General features: G+C 46.5%; 1 protein-coding gene across 5 annotated transcripts in view; it reads left to right on the plus strand.

Annotated features, from left to right (window-relative positions):
• The first annotated feature begins 365 nt into the window (after positions 1-365).
• Positions 366-19,732, plus strand: part of PPM1H (protein phosphatase, Mg2+/Mn2+ dependent 1H) — a 166,726-nt gene continuing 147,359 nt past the window's right edge. For all 5 annotated transcript variants that reach the window (XR_010613675.1, XM_065684378.1, XM_065684449.1 and 2 more), the window contains exon 1: positions 366-660. Coding sequence is in view for 4 of the 5 variants with exons in the window: in XM_065684378.1 (XP_065540450.1) it covers positions 425-660 (236 nt within the window). In the remaining variant the exon portion in view is untranslated. The remainder of the gene's footprint in view (positions 661-19,732) is intronic.

Raw genomic sequence — 19,732 nt, forward strand, 5'->3', positions numbered from 1 at the left:
CCAACCCCGGCCCCGCCGGAGGCAGCGAGGGGCGGCCCGGCCCGGCCCGGCCCCGCCCGCCGCGCACCTGCCGCCAGGAGCCGCCCGTGCCCGGCGTGTGCCCGGAGCCCGGCGGTGCCGCAGGAGGGGCAGGAAGCGCCCGGGCGAGCCCAGCCGCGCTATCACATGACTCAGCAGCCGCCGCCGGGCTGAGTGCACCCAGCTCCGCGCCGGGAGGGGCGAGCCTGCCGCTGCCGCTGCCGCTGCAATGAGGCCGCGCACCCGCGGCTGCCCCTGAGCCCGCCGCTCCCCCGCCCGGCGCCCCCATTGCGGAAGCGCGGCGGGGGCTGCCGGAGCCGCCGCAGCAGCGCTGCCCGGCCGGCGGCGCGCCCCGCTCCCCGCCCTGCGCGGCGGCTCCGGCGCTGCCGCCGCCGGCGGGGGTACTATGCTCACGCGGGTGAAGTCCGCCGTGGCCAATTTCATGGGCGGCATCATGGCTGGCAGCGCGGGCGCCGAGCACGGCAGCGGCGCCGACTTGCCGCTGCGCTTCCCCTACGGGAGACCCGAGTTCCTGGGACTGTCGCCGGACGAGGTGGAGTGCTCCGCCGACCACATCGCCCGCCCCATCCTCATCCTTAGCAAGGAGACCCGGCGCCTGCCCTGGACCACGGGCTACGCGGAGTGAGTACGGACCCCGGCGGCAGGTGGAGCGCGGCCGGGCCCGTCGGGATGAGGCTGCGGCGGCGGGTGACCCCCGTGCAGCGGGTGCCGGGGGCGGCGGGAGCACCGGACCGGGCCTGCGCGGCGCCGCGGGCAGCGGGAGCCGGGGTAGGACGGGGCAAGCGGCATCCGCGGCTCCGGGTGCCCAGCCGCGGCCATAGCTCTGCACCTGGGTATCTCGGTTTTGGAAGGCCGAGGATGCGAACGGTCAGCGGCCCTCGCGAATCTCCGCGCGTACCGGACCGGTACGCGACCGGCAAAGGGTAACAGATGGGCAGCACCGGGGCTCCTCCACCCGCGGTGACGGCTCCGGGGCGCTGGGGCCAAGGGTTGTGTGAGCCCCGCCGGTGAACAGTTGCCTCTGTTCTTGACTCGGGAATGAAAAAGGCCATTGATAGGAAACCCGGCTTGGTTTGTGCGTGTGTAACTGCATCCTGCCGCCCAGAAGCGGTGGAACGTGTGGGGTTTGGGGCACTTTCCTTGCGACCTGCTGGCAGCCGTCGTGCTCGCTCATGGTGGCTGTGTGCTTGTGCCCGACGTGCTCTCCAGTCTGGGGAAAAACTTGAGAAATACGAGCCCCAAACTGGAAGAACAATCCTTAGGCTAACCCCAAACCTGAGCTTTCCCAGCAGTTTGCTGCCCTGGCTCACTCATGTCGTAGGATTTACTTTAGAGGGTGTCTGGTCAGAACCTAGTTGTAGCCTTCAGTGCAGTTAAACTAAACGATTGCGTGCAGTACCTTAAATACCAGCCAGGCAAAGGGCAGTGTTTGTTTGGATGTAGATCCTCTTCCTGCTGACAGTGGGAGTAGCTGTGGAGGCAAGGCATGTCCTTGCACTTGATTCCTGTATTGGTAGACGCTTTGTTTTCTTTGATGCTGGGAGCAGGAATCAGTATTTGATTTCTCTCTGCCAGTGTCTCTAGGTCCTGTGCAGACCTGGCCATCCATATTGCTCTACCAACTCATAGGTTACAAGTCGCACTAAACTAGCTCTTCCAAAGGCACAAACCATTTTGCTGTGGAGCGCTGTCTCTTCAGGCATACAGGAATTCTCAACAAAACTACTGCAAAAACTACAGTGAAGGCTTTGCATTGTTAATGAGCAGCCACTAACTTTATTTAAGAGGTTGTTACATCATTTGGGACGCTGGAATGGGAAGAGATTTGGATTGTTCTCTTCAGATTATTAAAGGATTGAACAGACTACTGGGCATATTCCCTAGGAACTATAAGCATAAATGTTTAAAAGTAAGCTCTAATTGTTCTGCTTCTATAATGGTCCCTTAAAAAGCAATTCTTTACCAAGGCAAGTAAGTGCTGCTATTTTTATCTTACGTGAGGTGCTGTGGCTTTCAGCAAGTAACTGTAATTGCAAGTTGGTGACAAAGTGGAAGGGAGGTTCTTTGGCTCCCAGGTATGCACATCCACTGCTGCCTGCAAGCCTTGCCTGAGACTGTCGGGGAGCAAAAAGAAGTGTGCCAGAAAGGAAATGGCCAGGTCTGCCCTGTGGATGAAACCTTCGGTGAGGGAGTGTTTGGAGATGAATGGCCTTGGTGATCGTGAAAGGACAAGAACATGACAGGGTTTGTTTTCATATACCTGTTACTCTTCCAGGCTTTGAGAGGTTTGGTTAACTGGGAGGCATGAAAAAGTCACTGGCTTTCTCAGTTCCCGTTGTTATCTATGTGAAAAAACATTGGCTTTTTGCTTTATCTCTGGGTTCAATTTTGTGGGGGCTGGTTTTGTTTTCGTTTGTCTCATCCCCTCCCAGTGCAGTTATACTGGTTCTAGCACTGATGAAGCAGAGCTTGGTACTCCTGAGAGAGAGAACTAGTGAACGTGTTACCAGGCTCTTCCCAGAAGCATCTGTGTAGTCTTCCAAAATGGGGTCTGGTTGTAACCAGAAGATGTCAAAATGCTTGCTTGTGCAGAAGCAAAGAGGAAAGTAGTGCTGCCAAAATTGTGCTGTCCTCCAAAGTCAAAGCAGCGTGACAGCCATTAATAAATAAAGAAGTAAGGACAAACCCAGGGTTTGCCAAATATTACTTATTTTTCCTTTTTTTTTTTTTTTACTCCTACTGAGCTATTACCAGGCTTGCTGAAAATAACTGTGAGACTTGCTTGGAGGTATATGTTCAAAATATCTATTTTCCTTTTGGAACACATTTGATTATAGAGAGGAAAGAAATGGAAAAATACCAGGAAGGTCAAATTACCATTATATATATATTCTGAAATTTGTTTTCTTTGGGGGGGGAGCAGGGACTGAAGTATTTTTATGCTATTATTTAGCATTGTGTTAGCTATAGTTAGTCTATAAAGGAAACTTTCAGAGCAATGTTGGCCTTTGTTACAGTACAAGTGAGCCCTTGCAAGCATGTGAGGAGGAAGTTTGGTGTCCTCACAAGGAGCTTGTGACCTAATACAAAAGTCAGCCATTTAACACGCATTTTACAAGTCTGCTTTGGTATGAAGGAATCAGAAAATCCATGCTGTACCCGCAGTGCTGTGAGGTCCAGCTTCTCTGAGTTATTGTCTTTCTCGTGTCTTCATGTTTTAGCAAATCAACAAAAGTGTTTTGTTGGCAGGGATGCCTTTGGGCACTGAGGTTTTTACTCCTTAAAGGTAAAGAGGGTTTATTGCAGACTTAGAAGGCAGGGAGTTTGCTCAGGAGGTGTAAGGAGAGAGTATGTACCACCCTTATTGAGTCTGCCCAGATGCCATGGGCCATTCGCATAGAGGGGTTTGAGTTGGTGCGTTTGCGCTCTATGCCCAGCACCAGCATCTGTCTTGCTGTGTCTAAGGAGAAATTTTGGCTCTGAGAACAGATCACCCGGAGGCTTTGGCCCAGGAAAGTGTTTGCAATGTTCATTTTCTTTAGTTGTAAAACATACCAGTTTATGGATGATACCAGAGCTCCTTGATGTTGTCATGTTGGTGTTTCATCTAAGCTGGAGAATGCAGTATGGGGTTAGACCTGGTTCCCATGCAGGACTAAAGCAGTCTGAGTCCACAAAATATGTAGGGGTTTTTTCAGGGACGTCCTCTTGTTCCTTTGATTTCTGAGAATAGGGATTTCTTACTAACTTAGAGGGTGATAAAGAAGCCCACCCCATTGACTGTTTCTTCTCCTTAGCATCTGTGGCATGTGCCTGTTTGTCTGACTTGTTCCCTTGGAACAAGCACTTCTCCTCCCCTTTTTCTTGCTTCTTTTGTACTGAACGTCTTTGTAATGGATATTTTTGCAGTATTACTCATCTGTGTTATATATTTTAACTTATTTTTAAAGTTACCTGCTTATCTCGGTGGTATTATGCAGTGGAATGTAAATGAACCTTTATTTTCTTACTATTAGCTTCCCGTCTTTTAATAGCGTGATCTTTATGAGAAGCATGTAGGCAGGCAAATGAAATCTTCAAAAACATACTTGGTGCTAGGATAAAACATCATTGCTTCCTGAAATTTCAGTGGGAATCCCATAGGCACTCAGCTTTTCTTAGTTTGTGAGCAGCCTGAAAGCTGTCTTCTGAAACAACTGTCCTGCTGTCTTCTTCCTTGCATGGTAGACCTGAGACCTTGAATTTCAGTTCACCTCATACTACAGGATGGCAGAAGGCCAGCAGGTGTTTCAAAGAGATACTCTTACACCACAGGCACTTGTCTAATGGTCATCAAACCTTCCGGGGAAGCAAAATGAGAATTGTATCCCACATCCTGCAAGCTTTTTAATTGTCTTTAAAGGTATCATTTCATTTAGAAATGAACTTTTCCTCTTTAATCAAGGGCATCGTTAAAGTAGTTTTACTGTGTGTGGTTAGCTGATGTGCATCAGGAATGACCCAGGGTGAGGGCAGTCTGTTAACAAACATTCCTGTCAGTCTGCTTTTAATCCGGAGGGGTAAGGAGATTTGCTGCTCTCTGAAAAGTTAAATGATTTATTTGAGTAAGAGGGCCGGGAGGAGGCTCCTGCCTGACACTTTATTTACTCCGTGCCCTCCCTCTCCTCCGCAGGCAGCTGTGCTCCCAAGGCCTCATGGCTCTTCCAGACCTTTCCCCGTCCGAGCTGCGAGCTGTCTTCTGAACTTCTGCTTGATTGCCCTCTCTCTTACTGGGAGAGGAATTTCGTCTCTGTGCTCTTTTCAATGTGTAATGACGTCTTCTCTGCGGAGTTTCTCCTAAGCTGTCCTCAGCCCCTGCATTAAACTCTGAAAGTAACCAGCAACTAGAGGCAATAGCATATGTGGAGCATATAACATGTTATGACTTGGATGGTATTCACGTGCATCTGAAGTCTACCCAGAACGCTATTTTTCACCTTTAGCTCTTTTGCTTCGCTTTGTTACTCCTCTGTGAAGGCAGAGGGTGAGCAGGGTGGAGCAGAGCCTTCGTGTCGTGGTTGAATTCCCTACATATGGCATGAAAAAATAGATGCTAAATTTGCAAATGACAAGGACTAGCCTGCTGCTTGTGCTGGTGGAATTGCAGGGAAACTGCAATCGAGTAGCATCTTGTGGTGGAAAAACAAGACTAGTGATTTTCCATCTATTTTGAATGTGTATACCTGGTAGTCCAGGATTCAGTACTGTAATTGCTTTTCTAAATTGTATGAATCCAGGGGATGGGACTGTAGCTGCCTGCTTCTGTATCATAGGCTTTCCTCTCTTTAACCTTTCTGCCATCTCTTTGGACAATATCAAAAGCTACTATTAAATACACTTAAGGGAAACGGGGAAAGTCTCAGTTGTACGTTGTCTGTGGCCTTATGCAAAGGACAATTTTGCCTGCCTTTTTAATTGATTTTTAAAAGATTTCTAAATGGCGCTTCAGTTATGTTTGCAATTACAAGTTATGATAGGTAGCCAGAAACTCAACTTTTGTGTTGTGTATGTTTCTTGGCTTATGAAGTCAATTTATTATCGCAGCGGTGCTTTTCATTTGATGAGAGGCAAAATCCGGGCTCTTTTTCCATAATGTTACATTTCAGAGATACTGTGGTTGCTCTGCTCTGCAGGCCTGCAGTAGCAATTACGTTTTCTCCGTGGTGTGGCGACTACTGACCCATAATGAATGCGGAGTTGTAGGTGAAGTGTGATAACTGTGTCCTTCTACAGCATTATTACAGTAGCGTGTTGTTATAGCAATAACTTAAGTTCCAAATGAAGTGGGGAGGAAGCTTATGGAGGTGTTTTTCTGCTCTAAGTGCTGGCTGTTTTGTAAGGCTGATGATGTTGCATCATATTTTCTCATGCTGTGTTACTTAGCTTGTAGGAAATGCATGTATGTGAGAATACACTGGAGGTTTTATTAAGACAATTTCTAGCTTTTCTCAGTGATCATCAATCTTATGTTGGCACAATCAACATAAAATCTGTAGATTTTGTGAGTTAACACAGGTATTTTTCTACCTGCAGTACCTTTCATGTTCTGTCTAGACCAGACTTTATACAAATACTAAATACTGTAATAACAATCTGAAGCACGTGAAAGCTTACGGTGAGATGAGGCAAACCAAGTGCAGAAATTGCTTGTATTCGATTGGGCAATATGTTGATGTCAGAGGATACTGTAGGGTTTGCAGCTACTCATGGTTTATTCTAATCCCCATTGCCTCCCATTAACAGGAGGCAGCAGCGCAGTCATGCTCCTGTGAATTGAAAGTTACACTCTCATTTCTGGGAGCCAGTCTTTCTAGCCGTCAGCTGGGAGAATGACTCATAACCCATCGGTAAACACATTTCTTGTGTGCATTCTGTTTGGTACAGGTTTCAGGAGGAAGGTATGCCTGGGAAAAGGAATGCCATTATAGTTTGTTTTAACCTGGTTCTGTTTGGCTGTCTTGTCAGATTAAGTACACAGAAATAATTCATTACTTTCCTTTTAAAGCTTAAAAAACCCCCTGTTTACACTTCTCTTTGTCTGGATAGAATTATGTTTCTTTATTCTTCCTGTAGTTCAGAGCATGGACTAGAGTAGGACTTGATGAATGAGCTAAATCCTATACGTGTACCCAAAGACAACTAAACGTTCTTCCTGTGTGTGAATTATTCTTCTGTGCATAATGTTAACTTTAATACACATTGCTGGACTCTTGTTTAAGCCCGGGCTCATATAAAACTGCCTGTAGAAACCTCATGATAGCTTTAAGAGCTTCAGAAATCCCTTTCCTTGTGTAAGAGCTTATACTATAGCATGTAATATTTCTATAATGCCTCTAATCTGCCAGCCCTCTTGCAAATAATAATCTTGGAATAACCTTGGGGAAGAGTGTACATGTGTAAATGTTCTGGTTCTTCGGGGGAAGAAGCCGAGGCAGTGAGGATAAGCTTTGGCAAGAGGTTTGAAACAAATACAGGGAACGACTCTTAAGTTTTAAGGTTCTGCGCTTGGACAACACAGTTGTTTTTCCTGCTATTGTGTGCTTGGCTTTTCCTGTGTAGTCTCTGATTTCTTAGAACTAATGGGGGTAAAAGGAGAAAAGGGGGAGGGAGGGCAGGTAAATCATGTACTCTGGTATTTTTAATGTACTCGGACTTGCACACACGATCCCTAACAAGGCAAGTATGATATTCATCCCTCTAAGCTGCCGTGTATTGCTAGTTCCTCAGAGGTTTGAGGCGAGTGCTGTCCCATGTGTTTCTGAAAAGCTTGCTTGAGCGTGATCCCGGCTTCTGGAACCCGAGGGTGACTGTGTCCTCCCAGGCAGCCTTCCTTTGCCCCTTCTGCCTTGGTGCTGGTGGCAGTTGGCAGATGTTACCTGCAAACTCTCCAGCTTTGTTCATTTGTCTTAGATGCAGCTGCATCACTGGGGAAGGGTGTAAATGGGAATGGCTTAGCAGTTATCATGTAATTTGACAGGGCTGTGCCCCTCAGGGTGAACTGGTTTGAGCCTGTGAATGCGATTGAATGAAACATGCTCAGCTTGACCTTGAAGCAGCATTGCAAAGCACAGGTCATTCCTGCGATGGGGTCCATGTATCATACCAGGAAGAAATATGGTTTGTGGGTTTTAAGACATGTTAAGTCAGCTCTATGTTGAGCTGCATCCTGAGTAAGACTTGGAGTAGGGGAGCACTGTTAGTGAATGCAGGGAGACATCTTTGGGTGGATTTGGGCAGAGGAGACACGGTAAGCTGACTGTGGCATGGGGCTGGAGCAGAAATAGGTGCTGTGTGTCTGCTGGCGCAGTGTTTGTGCAGGGAGACTGAGGCTCCTGGATCACATCTACCCTGAATTTTTATCCCGTCCCTTTTGTATTTCTGTTCTGATTGAACTTGCTGCTCTAAAATGCAAGAGGGCCTCCTGGGCCTTAGCAGCTGGGTATTAACCATGCCTTTTGTTGTCTTTTAACTGTCTGAAGACTTTTTTCTTCCTCCTCCTCAAACAGAAGGAGGAGGGTGACTTGTAAGACTGGGTTCCCATTTGGCCAGTTACATTTACCTGGTAGGTATATGTTCAGGTGGTCAGCTACAATACACAGTGGTGTAGAGTGGTTAGGTAGAGTAGAAGGGGTCATGGTTTCAAGTGCTCAGAGTGCGAAATACTGAGCACAGGTGGTGAGAGAATTAACAGCTTGTGCCAAGCCCCTGTATCCCCCAAATCCAACAGACATGGGCTGGGAGTTGCAATTATGTGGTAATTACAGAGGTACAAGCACACAGGAGGTGGCCAGCAGGTCCATTGCAGTCATTTGGCCAGCTTCACTGGTAGAACCTCCTGCCCAGCTCACCTCTCCAGCAGCACACTTGCTGTTTAGTAGATGCTGCCGATGGTACTTGTGGTTGTAAGTGGTAGGGTGCTAAATGATTGATGCTGTATGAGCTCTTCAGCAGATGAAGCTCATAAAATGGCTGGAAGCAGGTATGGTTTTTCCTCCCGGTACCGTACATAAGGCAGGTGTTTGTCCACAGAGATTACTGTTCTCTAAATAAATACCAGCCCCAGTATTTCTTCAGGGGGAGGCAGTGCTGGGGAAAAGCCAGTCTAAGGGACATCTCTGGTTCTTGATCACAGCATGTTTTAAATGCTGGGGTCTGAGAGGGGGAAGGAGAAAAATAACTCCAAGTTGAGGGAGCCAACATAGGCAAGTGCAGTGGTTGGAGCAGGAGGGGGTGTGGGCAATGCATAGTTGGGCATCGCCAAAATGTGGGCCCTTTATGTGACTTGGCACTCACGCTGATCAAAACCCCCTGAAACTTAAATAAGAAGATGTCGTGGTTTAAACCCGACCACAAAGCTTGTTCGCTCACTTCCCCCCTTCTTCCCCTCCCCCTGCTCCTGGAGGGACGGAGAGGAGAATCGAAAAGAATGCAACTCCCACGGTTTGAGATAAGAGCAGTTTAGTAACTAAGGTATAACACAAATCACTGCTGCTGCCACCAATAATAACAATGATAAGGGAAATAACAGGAGGAAAGAATACAGCACCTCAACACCAGCCGACCAATAACTCACCCCACTCCCCCCAGCCGAGCACCGACCGATACCTCGTCCAACCTTGCAGTCCCAGCCCTTCCGGGTAACTCTCCATTACATCCTGGGCATGACGTGCTGTGGTATGGAATACCTCTTTGGTCAGTTTGGGTCAGGTGTCCTGTCTCTGCTTCCTCCCGGCTTCCCCTCCTCCCTGGCAGAGCATGAGGCTCAGAAAGTCCTTGGCCAGACCAAACATTCGAGCAGCAACTGAAAACATCGGCGTTATCAGCTCTCTTCCCCGGCCAAAAAATGAAAACACAGCACTGCACTAGCTACTAAGAAGGAGAAAAATGACTGCTACTGCTGAACCCAGGACAGCGATTGTCAGTCTGCAGTGGCAGGCGGGACTTTATGGCATGAAGCAGGGTGGCAAACCTAGAGCTTTACTCGTCATTTGGGATCTGCACTCAACACAATGAGGCTTAAAGGGAAGAGAGTCTTCAGGGGGAGTCCAGGGCTGCTGAGGTAGAGGGATGTAGGCATTGCTGTGTCCTCGGACACCTTCTGACCTGATAGAACTGAAAATGTGTATATTTTTTAAAAGAGGGAAAAATTACAGTGGTAAGCTGTCAGTGCTGTTCACTTCAGGGATAACCATCCGTGTTTAGCTTCAATTCCTTTCCTTCTCTTTCTGTTGATGCAAAAGGTTGCATGATCACCTGAATTTTGTGTGGCCCTGGTCTTGATGGCCATGGCAATGCTTCTAAATGGTCCCTATCCTCAAGAGGAGCAGGAGTAGAATGATCTGGTCCCTAAGAGGAAAAAGAGGAGCGTTATTCTGGCCCCTCTCCCTCTGGTGTGGGGAAGACTGTCTGTGCATCAGTTTCACGTGTCATAATGCCAGGTTGTTTTAAACTCTACTGAACATCTCCTCTGCTGGAGGAGGAACAATGTCATATCCTGTAGGCTCTGCACCTTTCTTTCTCATGAAACAGGTCCTGAGTCCTGGTGTGGCTGTGTCTGAAAGGTGAATAACACTTTCCAATATCTTCTTTTTCTCCTCTCTTCTTGAAGTGCTACCACAAGGTGTAGTCAACCTCGAACGATTGTTTTCGATGCTGTTCAGGCTCCTTTGCAGGCAGTGGTGATGACACTGATACCAGGATTTGGAGTGGTCAGCTTTGCCTGACTTCAAGGAGAGAGGGGTAGGGGAAAGGATGGAAAACCATATACCATTGCTTGTATGCTTTCCATGGTGGTTTTTTGCTACAAAAAGGAAAAAGCCAGATTGAGCTTTGATTGTATCTTTCACTACTTTTATTTTGCACCATAAACAGTTGAGACTTCTTTTGGTGGTAAGGGGGAGTGACACAACAACATATGCTTGAATTGGGGTAGAAAAGGAGTATGTGCTGTTTGGATGTTAGCTTGAGGTGGTTTTGAGGATCATGCTCTGATGTCCTGCATACAACTGCTTCAGAAATCCTGCAGCAAAGTGTCCTTGGACTGGTGATAAAGGTCTGTGAGATTGTCCAGGGATCCTTTCGTAGGCATAGCTCTCTTTCTGAAATCTTCCCAGTTAAATTCCTCTTTTATGGAGTCTCCTGGTCCCATTGCTAAGCGCCCTTTGTGCTGTGCTGTCTGTGTATCTGCTCCGTTGCTTGAAGGCACTGACAGAAGTGAGACTTTTTTCCTCCCCTCTGCTCCCTCTTTCTGAATTTACCTGATTTGTTCCTCCCTAATAGCAGCCTTCCAGTATCTGAAGGGGGCCTATAGGGATGCTGGGGAGGGACTCTTCATCAGGGACTGTAGTGACAGGACAAGGGGTAACGGGTTCAAACTGAAACAGGGGAAGTTTAGATTGGATATAAGGAGGAAATTCTTTGCTGTTAGGGTGGTGAGGCACTGGAATGGGTTGCCCAGGGAGGTTGTGAGTGCTCCATCCCTGGCAGTGTTCAAGGCCAGGTTGGATGAAGCCTTGTGTGGGATGGTTTAGTGAGAGGTGTCCCTGTCCATGGCAGGGGGGTTGGAACTAGGTGATCTTGAGGTCCTTTCCTACCCTAACCATTCTATGATTCTATGATTCTGGCCTTTATGGCCTGTTATGATAATTTCTACTCTCCCTGCAGAGAGGCGAAATTGATCCAGCTCCATCAGATCTTTCCGTTTCTGGGTTTTTTTTTTTTTTGGCCAAAACAGATTCATTCAGGCCAAGTATGATTTGTTTGTCTTCAAGTGTGTGTTAGAGACCTCCTCAGAAACAGAGGATGCATGGTGCATGTTTGTAATGCCGTAAAATAGCTGTCAGTCAGAGCTAACAATCTGGGCCTTGGTGGAGTCTTCTGTTGGAGGTGAGAATGAGGATGGGTCTCCAGCTCTTGCAGTTTGAACTGTGATCCTTTTAGTGGAGAAGTCTTGCAAAGAAAGCAAACAAACAAAAAAGTCACTTGCTGTTCTTTACTGATCTCTCTATTTTTCAGATGGAGCAGGTCACCGTGTGGACAGATGTGCTGCGAGCTCTCATCCTGCAGTTTCTTCTGAAACGGCAGTTTCAGCCTTTTACCCGGCTATGAAACACTTGATACATTCCCTGGGGTAAAATAGGATCCTTTCCTTGGCAAACTACCTGAGCAAGGGTTTTGACCTTTTGTTCAGGCGTGATGTTTAAAGGCACAGCTCTTTGAAGGCCAAGAAAATATCGTAGGTATTGCTGCTTTGATTTCAGATGGGTTTTGTTAGGCTTTGAAACAGTTTGAATTAAATGGAGGTTAGTGCTCGAAAAAGAAGTTGCCCAAAGTTGGCACTGGTGATGATGATGATTATCTGTCGTGGTTTAAACCCAGCCACACAGCTCATTCACTCACCACGACCCCCCTTCTTTCCCTCCCCCTACTGCTGGAGGGACGAAGAGGAGAATCAAAAAGAATGCAACTCCCACAGATCGAGATAAGAACAGTTTAGTAACTAAGGTGTAACACAAATCACTGCTGCTACCACCAATGATAATAATGATAAGGGAAATAACAGGAGGAAAGAATACAACACCTCAGCACCCACCGACTGATAACTCGTGCCGCCCCCCTCATATCCCCCCCAGCCCCCCGACTGAGCACCGACCGATACCTCGTCCAACCCTGCAGTGCCCTAGCCCTTCAAGGTAACTGCCCCGTTTTACATCCTGGGCATGACGTGCTGTGGTATGGAATACCTCTTTGGTCAGTTTGGGTCAGGTGTCCTGTCTCTGCTTCCTCCCAGCTTCCCGTCCTCCCTGGCAGAGCACGAGGCTCAGAAAGTCCTTGGTCAAACTAAAACATTTGTGTCATCAGCTCTGTTCCCAGGCCGAAAGTCAAAACACAGTGCTGCACCAGGTACTGAGAAGGAGAAAAACGACTGCTGCTGCTGAACCCAGGACAGTATCATACAATAATAATCTCTGCTGAATGCTCTGCTCATACCCAAGAATGCAAAGTGTTGTACCTCTGTTGGTTTCAGTGGCCCTCTGGCGAGCTCAGTGCCTCTTCCTGTATCCCTTTCCCCTGCCATTAATTCCATGGCACCCTGTCTGTGCAAGTGCCTTGGCACTTGGCTGAGTGTGGGTCTTGGGTTTATTCTGTGTTCAGCAGTATGTGATGCATGTGCAGGAAAGCTGGGTTCCTTAAATTGCTGGGTTTTGAAAGCATTTGAGAAAGTGCTTTTTCTTCCAGATCTTTGTTTCATGAGTAGAAATCAGATTTGTTTGAACTACTTCTTGTTTCTCTTTGTTGAACTTATTTTTAGGTGTCTTGGCTGAAAAAGGAAAGTAAAAGTTGTTTGGGGTTTTTTCCCCATTTCTTTCCAAGGACTTGATCTAAGTTCAAGCTTGCAATGTTTATCCTTAAGGAATTTTTAGAGTCATATAGTGATTTGTATTGTACGTGTGGTGCTGCTGGGGATGGAGTATGCCTTTTTGTTCAGGTATTTGGTTAAGCATTTAGAAATGGAAAATACTGCTCATAAAGCTAACCTTATGTCATTGATCTGAAGCGAGTGATTTCCATTTTGCAGAATGCAAACAGATTTTTTTCTTTCCTGTCTTCCGCCCATTCTCTGCACAGAAAGCAGTTGTTTTCCAGCCATTTCCATGTGTCATTTGAAGGTGAGAACTTGCATCAGTCACTTGTGCTCTCAACCAGAATGCAGGAATTGGTGAGACACTAAAACTTACTGATCCCTTTAATTTTTTAAAAATGCTGTGTCAGCATCTGCCTTGAAGGGTGATTCCCTCTCCCTTACCTTGTCACCTCTCTTGTTAATCACACCTACGCTCCTCTGCTTTCAGTTCATTTCTTTATTCTTCTCAATAACCTTAATTAAGATCAGTGTCTCCATAGCCCTTGCAAAACGCAGATGACAACTTCTTCAGCCTGGGACTCCCTCTGGTGTACTTCTCAATGTCATTTTAAGGTCGCTCTGTCCCTCTCCAGTAGTGCAAAGCTGGGAATTACAGCCCAGTGAGTTCCTTAAGCAACCTCTCCAGAGTAATCCCTGAAAATCCTAGGTCTGTGGATGGTAATTCTATTAGCCATTCAGCTAGCCTAGTCTGGAAGAATGCAGCTGGTGTGTGGGAATGTGGGAAGTTCCCCATTTCTGCCTTTAATCCTGCTTTTAGAGGGGGAAAAAAAGTTATAGGCTAATGTGATTAGCTGTAATCCCATTCTTGCTTGGTTTTAGAAGTGTCTGATTCTTAAATCACAAGCTAGTTCTGCGTTGTGCTTCCATGGCGGGGATGGGGAGTTACTTTGGTACTCGGCTCATTTGTATGAAAAAAACCACTGGAAACCAGAGAACAGGAAACCCTCATAGCTGGCAATGAGTTTCTAGTTTGTGTTGCACAGTAAAATTTAGACATTTAAAACCAAGAGCATGCAAATGGAAATGCGAAATGCCCATAATTCTTTCAGGTATCTAGGTATACGTATGAACAAAGGCAAGGAACAACTTATGTGACTCTGCAAATTGCTCTTTAGGTCTTTCTGGCCCAAAGGTTTGCTTTGGGATCTTATTATTTGCTGATATATTGCTGCTGCTCCTGAAGCTGGTGGTGTGGTTGGTTTAATGTGGACTGGGGACAGAACTGTCTCTAATAAAAGCCACAGCTTCTACCTGAAGTGAATGATCTGGGGACTTCTTTCTCCGTTGAGGCACTTGTTTTTCCTTTTAGTGCTAAGGGAACAAAAACACTTGTGTGGAAGTGCTGATGTGAAGTGCTAGAAATGCTGCTGGAGCGGGGCCAAGGCAGGACCCTCTGTGACAGGAATGAAACACACTGTGGCACAGCGCACAGCGCACCATTCTGGGGGCAAAGGGTGTCTCCTTGTATGAAAGGTAGAGTGCAGCCTGAGATCAAGGTCTCTCCATCACTTGCTCATAGATGATTAGTTTTGTTCCAAGGCTTGGTGCGCCCGGTGGCCCTTGTTTGGGGAGGAGGAAGCATTGGCCTCAAAGGCTCAGCCTGTTTTCTGTTTCCAGGAGAAAGGAGGGAGAAGGCAGAAAATACCTTGTTTGTATCTTGTTTGTTTTCTGGAGAAACTGCAAATAAACGTGCATAGACTTGGAGTCAAATGCTGCCTGAGCCCTGTGGAGCTAATGGCTCTGGAGAGGGTTGAGGGCTGAGGGCTGAACTTGTCGCTTCTTTGTTCGAGCAGCAAACTTGAGATACTGCAATTTAGAGAAACTGTGTGAATGGAGGCTTCCCCTTCTCTTCCCATCAGGTTCCCTTCCTCTAGTGGCCTTTCTTGCCAGGGTGGCGGTAGTGCCATCAGCACCCTATGGCAGCTGCCCAAGAGCTCCAGGGAAGGAAGGGAGCGCACAGCTGCTGCTGGAAGGGATGCATGGCCTAAGCTGTGACACAGATGTTTGGTTCAGCATCCCCCAGGGATGCAAGGTGGGAGCAAATTCACCATTATTCACTTTCTTCTCTGGTGCTGAGATGGCCTCAGGTTATCTGTCCTGTCATGCTAGTTCAGATGCTTGGGAGGGGCGGGAGAAGCGATGCGATAATGATAAAAGACTGTGATACCAGTCCTGTAAACTTGCAGGCTTAGTGAGGCTGCTGTTTGAGAGGTTGTATGGGACTGCCTTGTTTACAAATAAAAACTATCACTTAGTTTAATTACAGGGTAAGGTGCACTTCCTCTCTTGCACTTGTTTACAATCCTGAGGGTTTGGTATGTGGTCTAACTGCTGTGCGCCCTCACAACTTTCTCAAAGGCCGGAAAACTTCTTCAGGCTATCAAGCAAATGACCTAGTGCCTTTAAAACAACAGAAACCACCCTCAAACCTTCCCCCAGTATCAAATAATGAAAGGGGAAATTGTTGTTGTTGTTCTTTCCACTTTGAACTGCATCATAATCCCTGGAGAGCTTGGAAACACTAGATAAGTAACTAGATGCATTTATTCTTGGAGAAATGGTGTTTGGCAAGGATAATTTGAACTAGTGTTACACAGGTAGGTGGTTTGAAATTACTGGAACCCCTCTAGTATCCTTTTGCAGAGCACACCAAACCAGTTGCTTAGCGTGTAGTCAAACAGACAAAGAAAGTGGTAGCATAAAAGGGAAGTGGGATGCAGTAGTCGAAAATGGATCACCTCTAAGTCTACATTTATAACACTGTTAAGAAGACTGTATTCACCCTTAATTATGGGCAAAGCTGAAGAGGAGGAGTAATGACCGTGGGAGTTGGAGGGGAAAGGCAAGCAGGAAGCAAGAGTTGGAAGAGAGGGAACAACAATGAAGCCTACAAACCCAGGAAAGAGCACATTGGAGTAAGGCTAAACATTTCTGTATTGGGGGGGAAAGTTTAACAGGAATAGAAACCCCTGTGACAGAAAATGAAGGGCTGTGAACAGTGACAAAAGAGAATGCTTCCCAATGTAAGCATGAAGACTCTAGGTCAGGGTCTTATGTTTCAGGACACCGCAAGGCCTTGGATCTATAGATATATTTAGAGATAGACGTCATGAAAACCCAGTCTTTCAGGTTTTTTTCTTCTTTGAAATATAGAAGGGAGAACCTCTCATGCTTTGCTGTATGACAGAGGTCTCTACTGGGCATTAAGTGGATCGCTGTGCTATATTGGGTTCATTCCTGAGTTAAGCTGGTATTTCTCACACTTTCACCTGGGATACCTGGACTCACCTGTGCAGCAGGAAGCAGTGCAATTAGTGTAATGGGGCGCGAGCTGAGCCGCTGAGAAAATTCTTCCAAAGGTGTGTTTGGTGGGGTTGTGTGGTTTCGTTGTTGTTTTGGGATAACAGTCAATCCAGAGTGTCGTGGTTTAACCCCAGCGGGCAGCTAAGCACCACACAGATGCTTGCTCACTTCTCTCTGTTCCCAGCCCTGGTGGGATGGGGGAGAGAAGTCTCATAGGTTGTGATAAAGGCAGTTTAACAGCTAAAGCGAAACCTGCGTGTGCAAGCAGAGCAAAACAAGGAATTCATTCACCACTTCCTACTGGCAGGCAGTTGTTCAGCCACCTTCAGGGCCCCATCACGCGTAATGGTTACTTGGGAAGACGAACACCCTAAATCCAAATATCCCCCCTTCCTCCTTCTTCCCTCAGCTTTTATTGCTGACGTATATCCCTGTGCTCAGTTGTGCTCAGCTGTCCCGGCTGTGTCCACTCCCAACTTCTTATGCACCCCGACCTGCTCGCTGGTGGGGTGATGAACAGAAAAGGCCTTGACTCTGTGAGCACTGCTCAGCAATAACTGGTAATACATCCCTGTGTTAGCAACACTGTTTCCAGCACAAATCCAAAACATAGCCCCATGCTAGCTACTATGAAGAAATATAACTCTATCCAAGCCAAAATCGGTATGCAGAGGAAATACCAAAATGTGGGAGAAGATCCTTCCATGAAGACTGCAATAGAAGTTGAAAGCAACAGCGCAAACTATGTCAAGAAGTGGTGTCTTCATAGGGAGACTCCTTTTAAAACAAAAGGGTTTTCTAAGGGTGGGGAATCCTTTCAGTTTAGGAGTCCATATTTAAGTACTGCAGAAAGCAACTTTCATTGTTCAAGGATGAATGTCCTTATTTTATGGTATTCCAAAGAAGCATGAGCTTTTCCACAGGTAGGAAATGAGGAAGGCTACCTTACCAAGAAGAAAAAAATATAATGGGTGGCTGTTGGCATCATGTAACAACTTATTTTTCGTCTTTCAGTTCTTGTGTAATATTTTTGTCCACATTCCTGAAACTAAAAAGGCAGAAGAAATATGTGCAGATGCCTGTCTTTTTGTCTTCTCGTTCTGGATCTCCTGTTGAGAGTCCCATCCCTCCAGAAGCATTATGGAGCTGTGAGGCTCTATACTGCCTTCCCCAAGGCTGCAGGAGTACTACTGGGAGAAGACTTGACAAAAATCAGGTGAACATTCTGCTGCAGTAAGCAGTCAAGCATTGTTACGGGCAGGTTATAAGGCACAAAAGATCTGTGCGTAGCGAATGGATTAGTCATAAAGAATCATGGGACAAATAGCTCCATGTGGGGGAGCAGCAAGGTGGTCTTGACTTTGGAAATAGGAATGGGGTTTGGAAATTGTTTCCCATGTGAGGGTTTAACGAGACCTGAAGGAGCTAAAATATCTACAGTGAAACAGTTGTACTCGCAAGCAGTGTGAAACAGGCAGGATTTGTTCTCAACACTCAGAAAGGCACTTGCAGTACAAAAGCACCTGGTGCTTGCAATGGTATGTCACGCAGTGTATTGAGGGGCATAAACATATACAGAGCTAATATAGCACTTTGCAGGATAGCTGATCTTAACTGGAATTAAACGGATGAGTGTGAATGTGTAGACAGAGATGGGGGTTTTCATATAGGAGGTACAAAGTAAGCTTGTTTGGGAACGCTGCTGCTCGAACATCTTCATGAGGTATTACTCTCTGTCTGAACCAGGTATTATGCAGATAAGAGCTTATGCAATATTCTTCAGCAAACTTGGACGGAAGTCAAATAGAAAGTAAAGCCTGGTGTAAACTGTGTGAGTTTAGCTGTGGTAAAAGTAAATCTGTGGGGATATGAGAGGAAGCATGACTGAAGACTCAAGTGACGGTGAAGGAGTTCCATCTTGTTTAGGAAACAGTGCAAAATCTGAACAAATACCTGAGGGGTAGGAAATAATACAGGTAGCTGTGTAAGCTGTGTGCACCCTTTGCATAGGACTTGATTGACTTTGTGTGAGTTAAAAGAAATAGGGTGGACCTTTTGTGCGTCTGTTCACCTGGTCTCTGCTGCCCTATACAGCAGGGGATGCAGAGCTACAATGCCTTTCATCTTGCAGCAGCAATTGTAACTTTTGTGGACAAGGGAGCTGGTGGTAGCATGGCCATGGAGTGGAGGAGTAGACCTGTCTGTGGTAGTCAGCAGTTGACGGGAAGAAGGGTTTGCTATGGAAAGCATTCACTTCTCATAGTCTTTCCATGCTGTCTGGGGGATGTCTTCTGATCTCCTTCCAATGAAGACAGGCTGAGGAAGTTGGGGCTGTTCAGGCTGGAGAAGAGAAGGCTGCGTGGAGACCTCATAGCAGCCTTCCAGTACCTGAAGGGGGCCTATAGGGATGCTGGGGAGGGACTCTTCATCAGGGACTGTGGTGACAGGAGAAGGGATAACGGGTTAAAACTTAAACAGGGGGAGTTTAGATTGGATATAAGGAGGATAATTCTTTCCTGTTAGGGTGGTGAGGCACTGGAATGGGATTGATATGATTCTATGTGATGTGACTATAAAGCTGACTTCTACATCTTGTCCTCCATGTTTCATGGGTGCGGTTCCTATTACAGAAGAGTGAGATGTGGCCTCTAAGTGTCCGAGTAGTCTGACAAGGTACAGTTCCACTGAGTCAGCTTTGAGTGGGAATTTGATCTAGAAATCTGAAAATAGGAATTTGACAATTTATTGAAATCCTGGACCATTACTAGTGTTGACCTGTTAAAAGAGAGGCTTTGTGTGTGAGCAGCTGCCTTACTTGGTGTTAACAACTGGGGAACATACACCACAGCTGAGAATATAGGCTTCATCTGTATGTGTTGGCCAGGAAAGCCATTTAGGACAATTTTTTGAAGAAAATAAACCTATGACTTCTGTCTGAGACAAAGCCTTTCCTTATTCACAGTGTTGTGACAAACCGGGAGGCAGTTGTGTTCTTCAAAGTGCTTTGTTTTCCTTTGCCTGTTACTTTACTTTGGCCCTTCCCATCATATTGCTCACTTGAAATCCCCTGCTATTTGCAACAGTTGAATGAAATGGAAAACTTCTAATTATATCCTTATCTAAGAGTGATGCCACTCTTAAGTACTGTTTGAGACTGAAAAGCCACGTTGCTCTACTTTTCAGCTGGACTAATCTTGCAGCGTGACAATTACATTTTGTGAATTATGTTTCTTTGTGAATGTTGATCCTTTTAATTACTTGTGAGGCAAATCAGCATGAAGCATAAGAGTTAAAAAGAGAACCAATATTACTGTTTTTCTCTGCCACCTTGCAGTCTGTGACATCCAGCCTGGCTGTGTTGTGCATTTGACTTGTGGAGTGTTAGGGGACAAGAAAGTTGTCAGCACACTTTGATTCCTCAGACCT

Source organism: Lathamus discolor, chromosome 1 (genome assembly GCF_037157495.1).
Source record: "Lathamus discolor isolate bLatDis1 chromosome 1, bLatDis1.hap1, whole genome shotgun sequence".
Taxonomy (NCBI): Eukaryota; Metazoa; Chordata; class Aves; order Psittaciformes; family Psittacidae; genus Lathamus; species Lathamus discolor.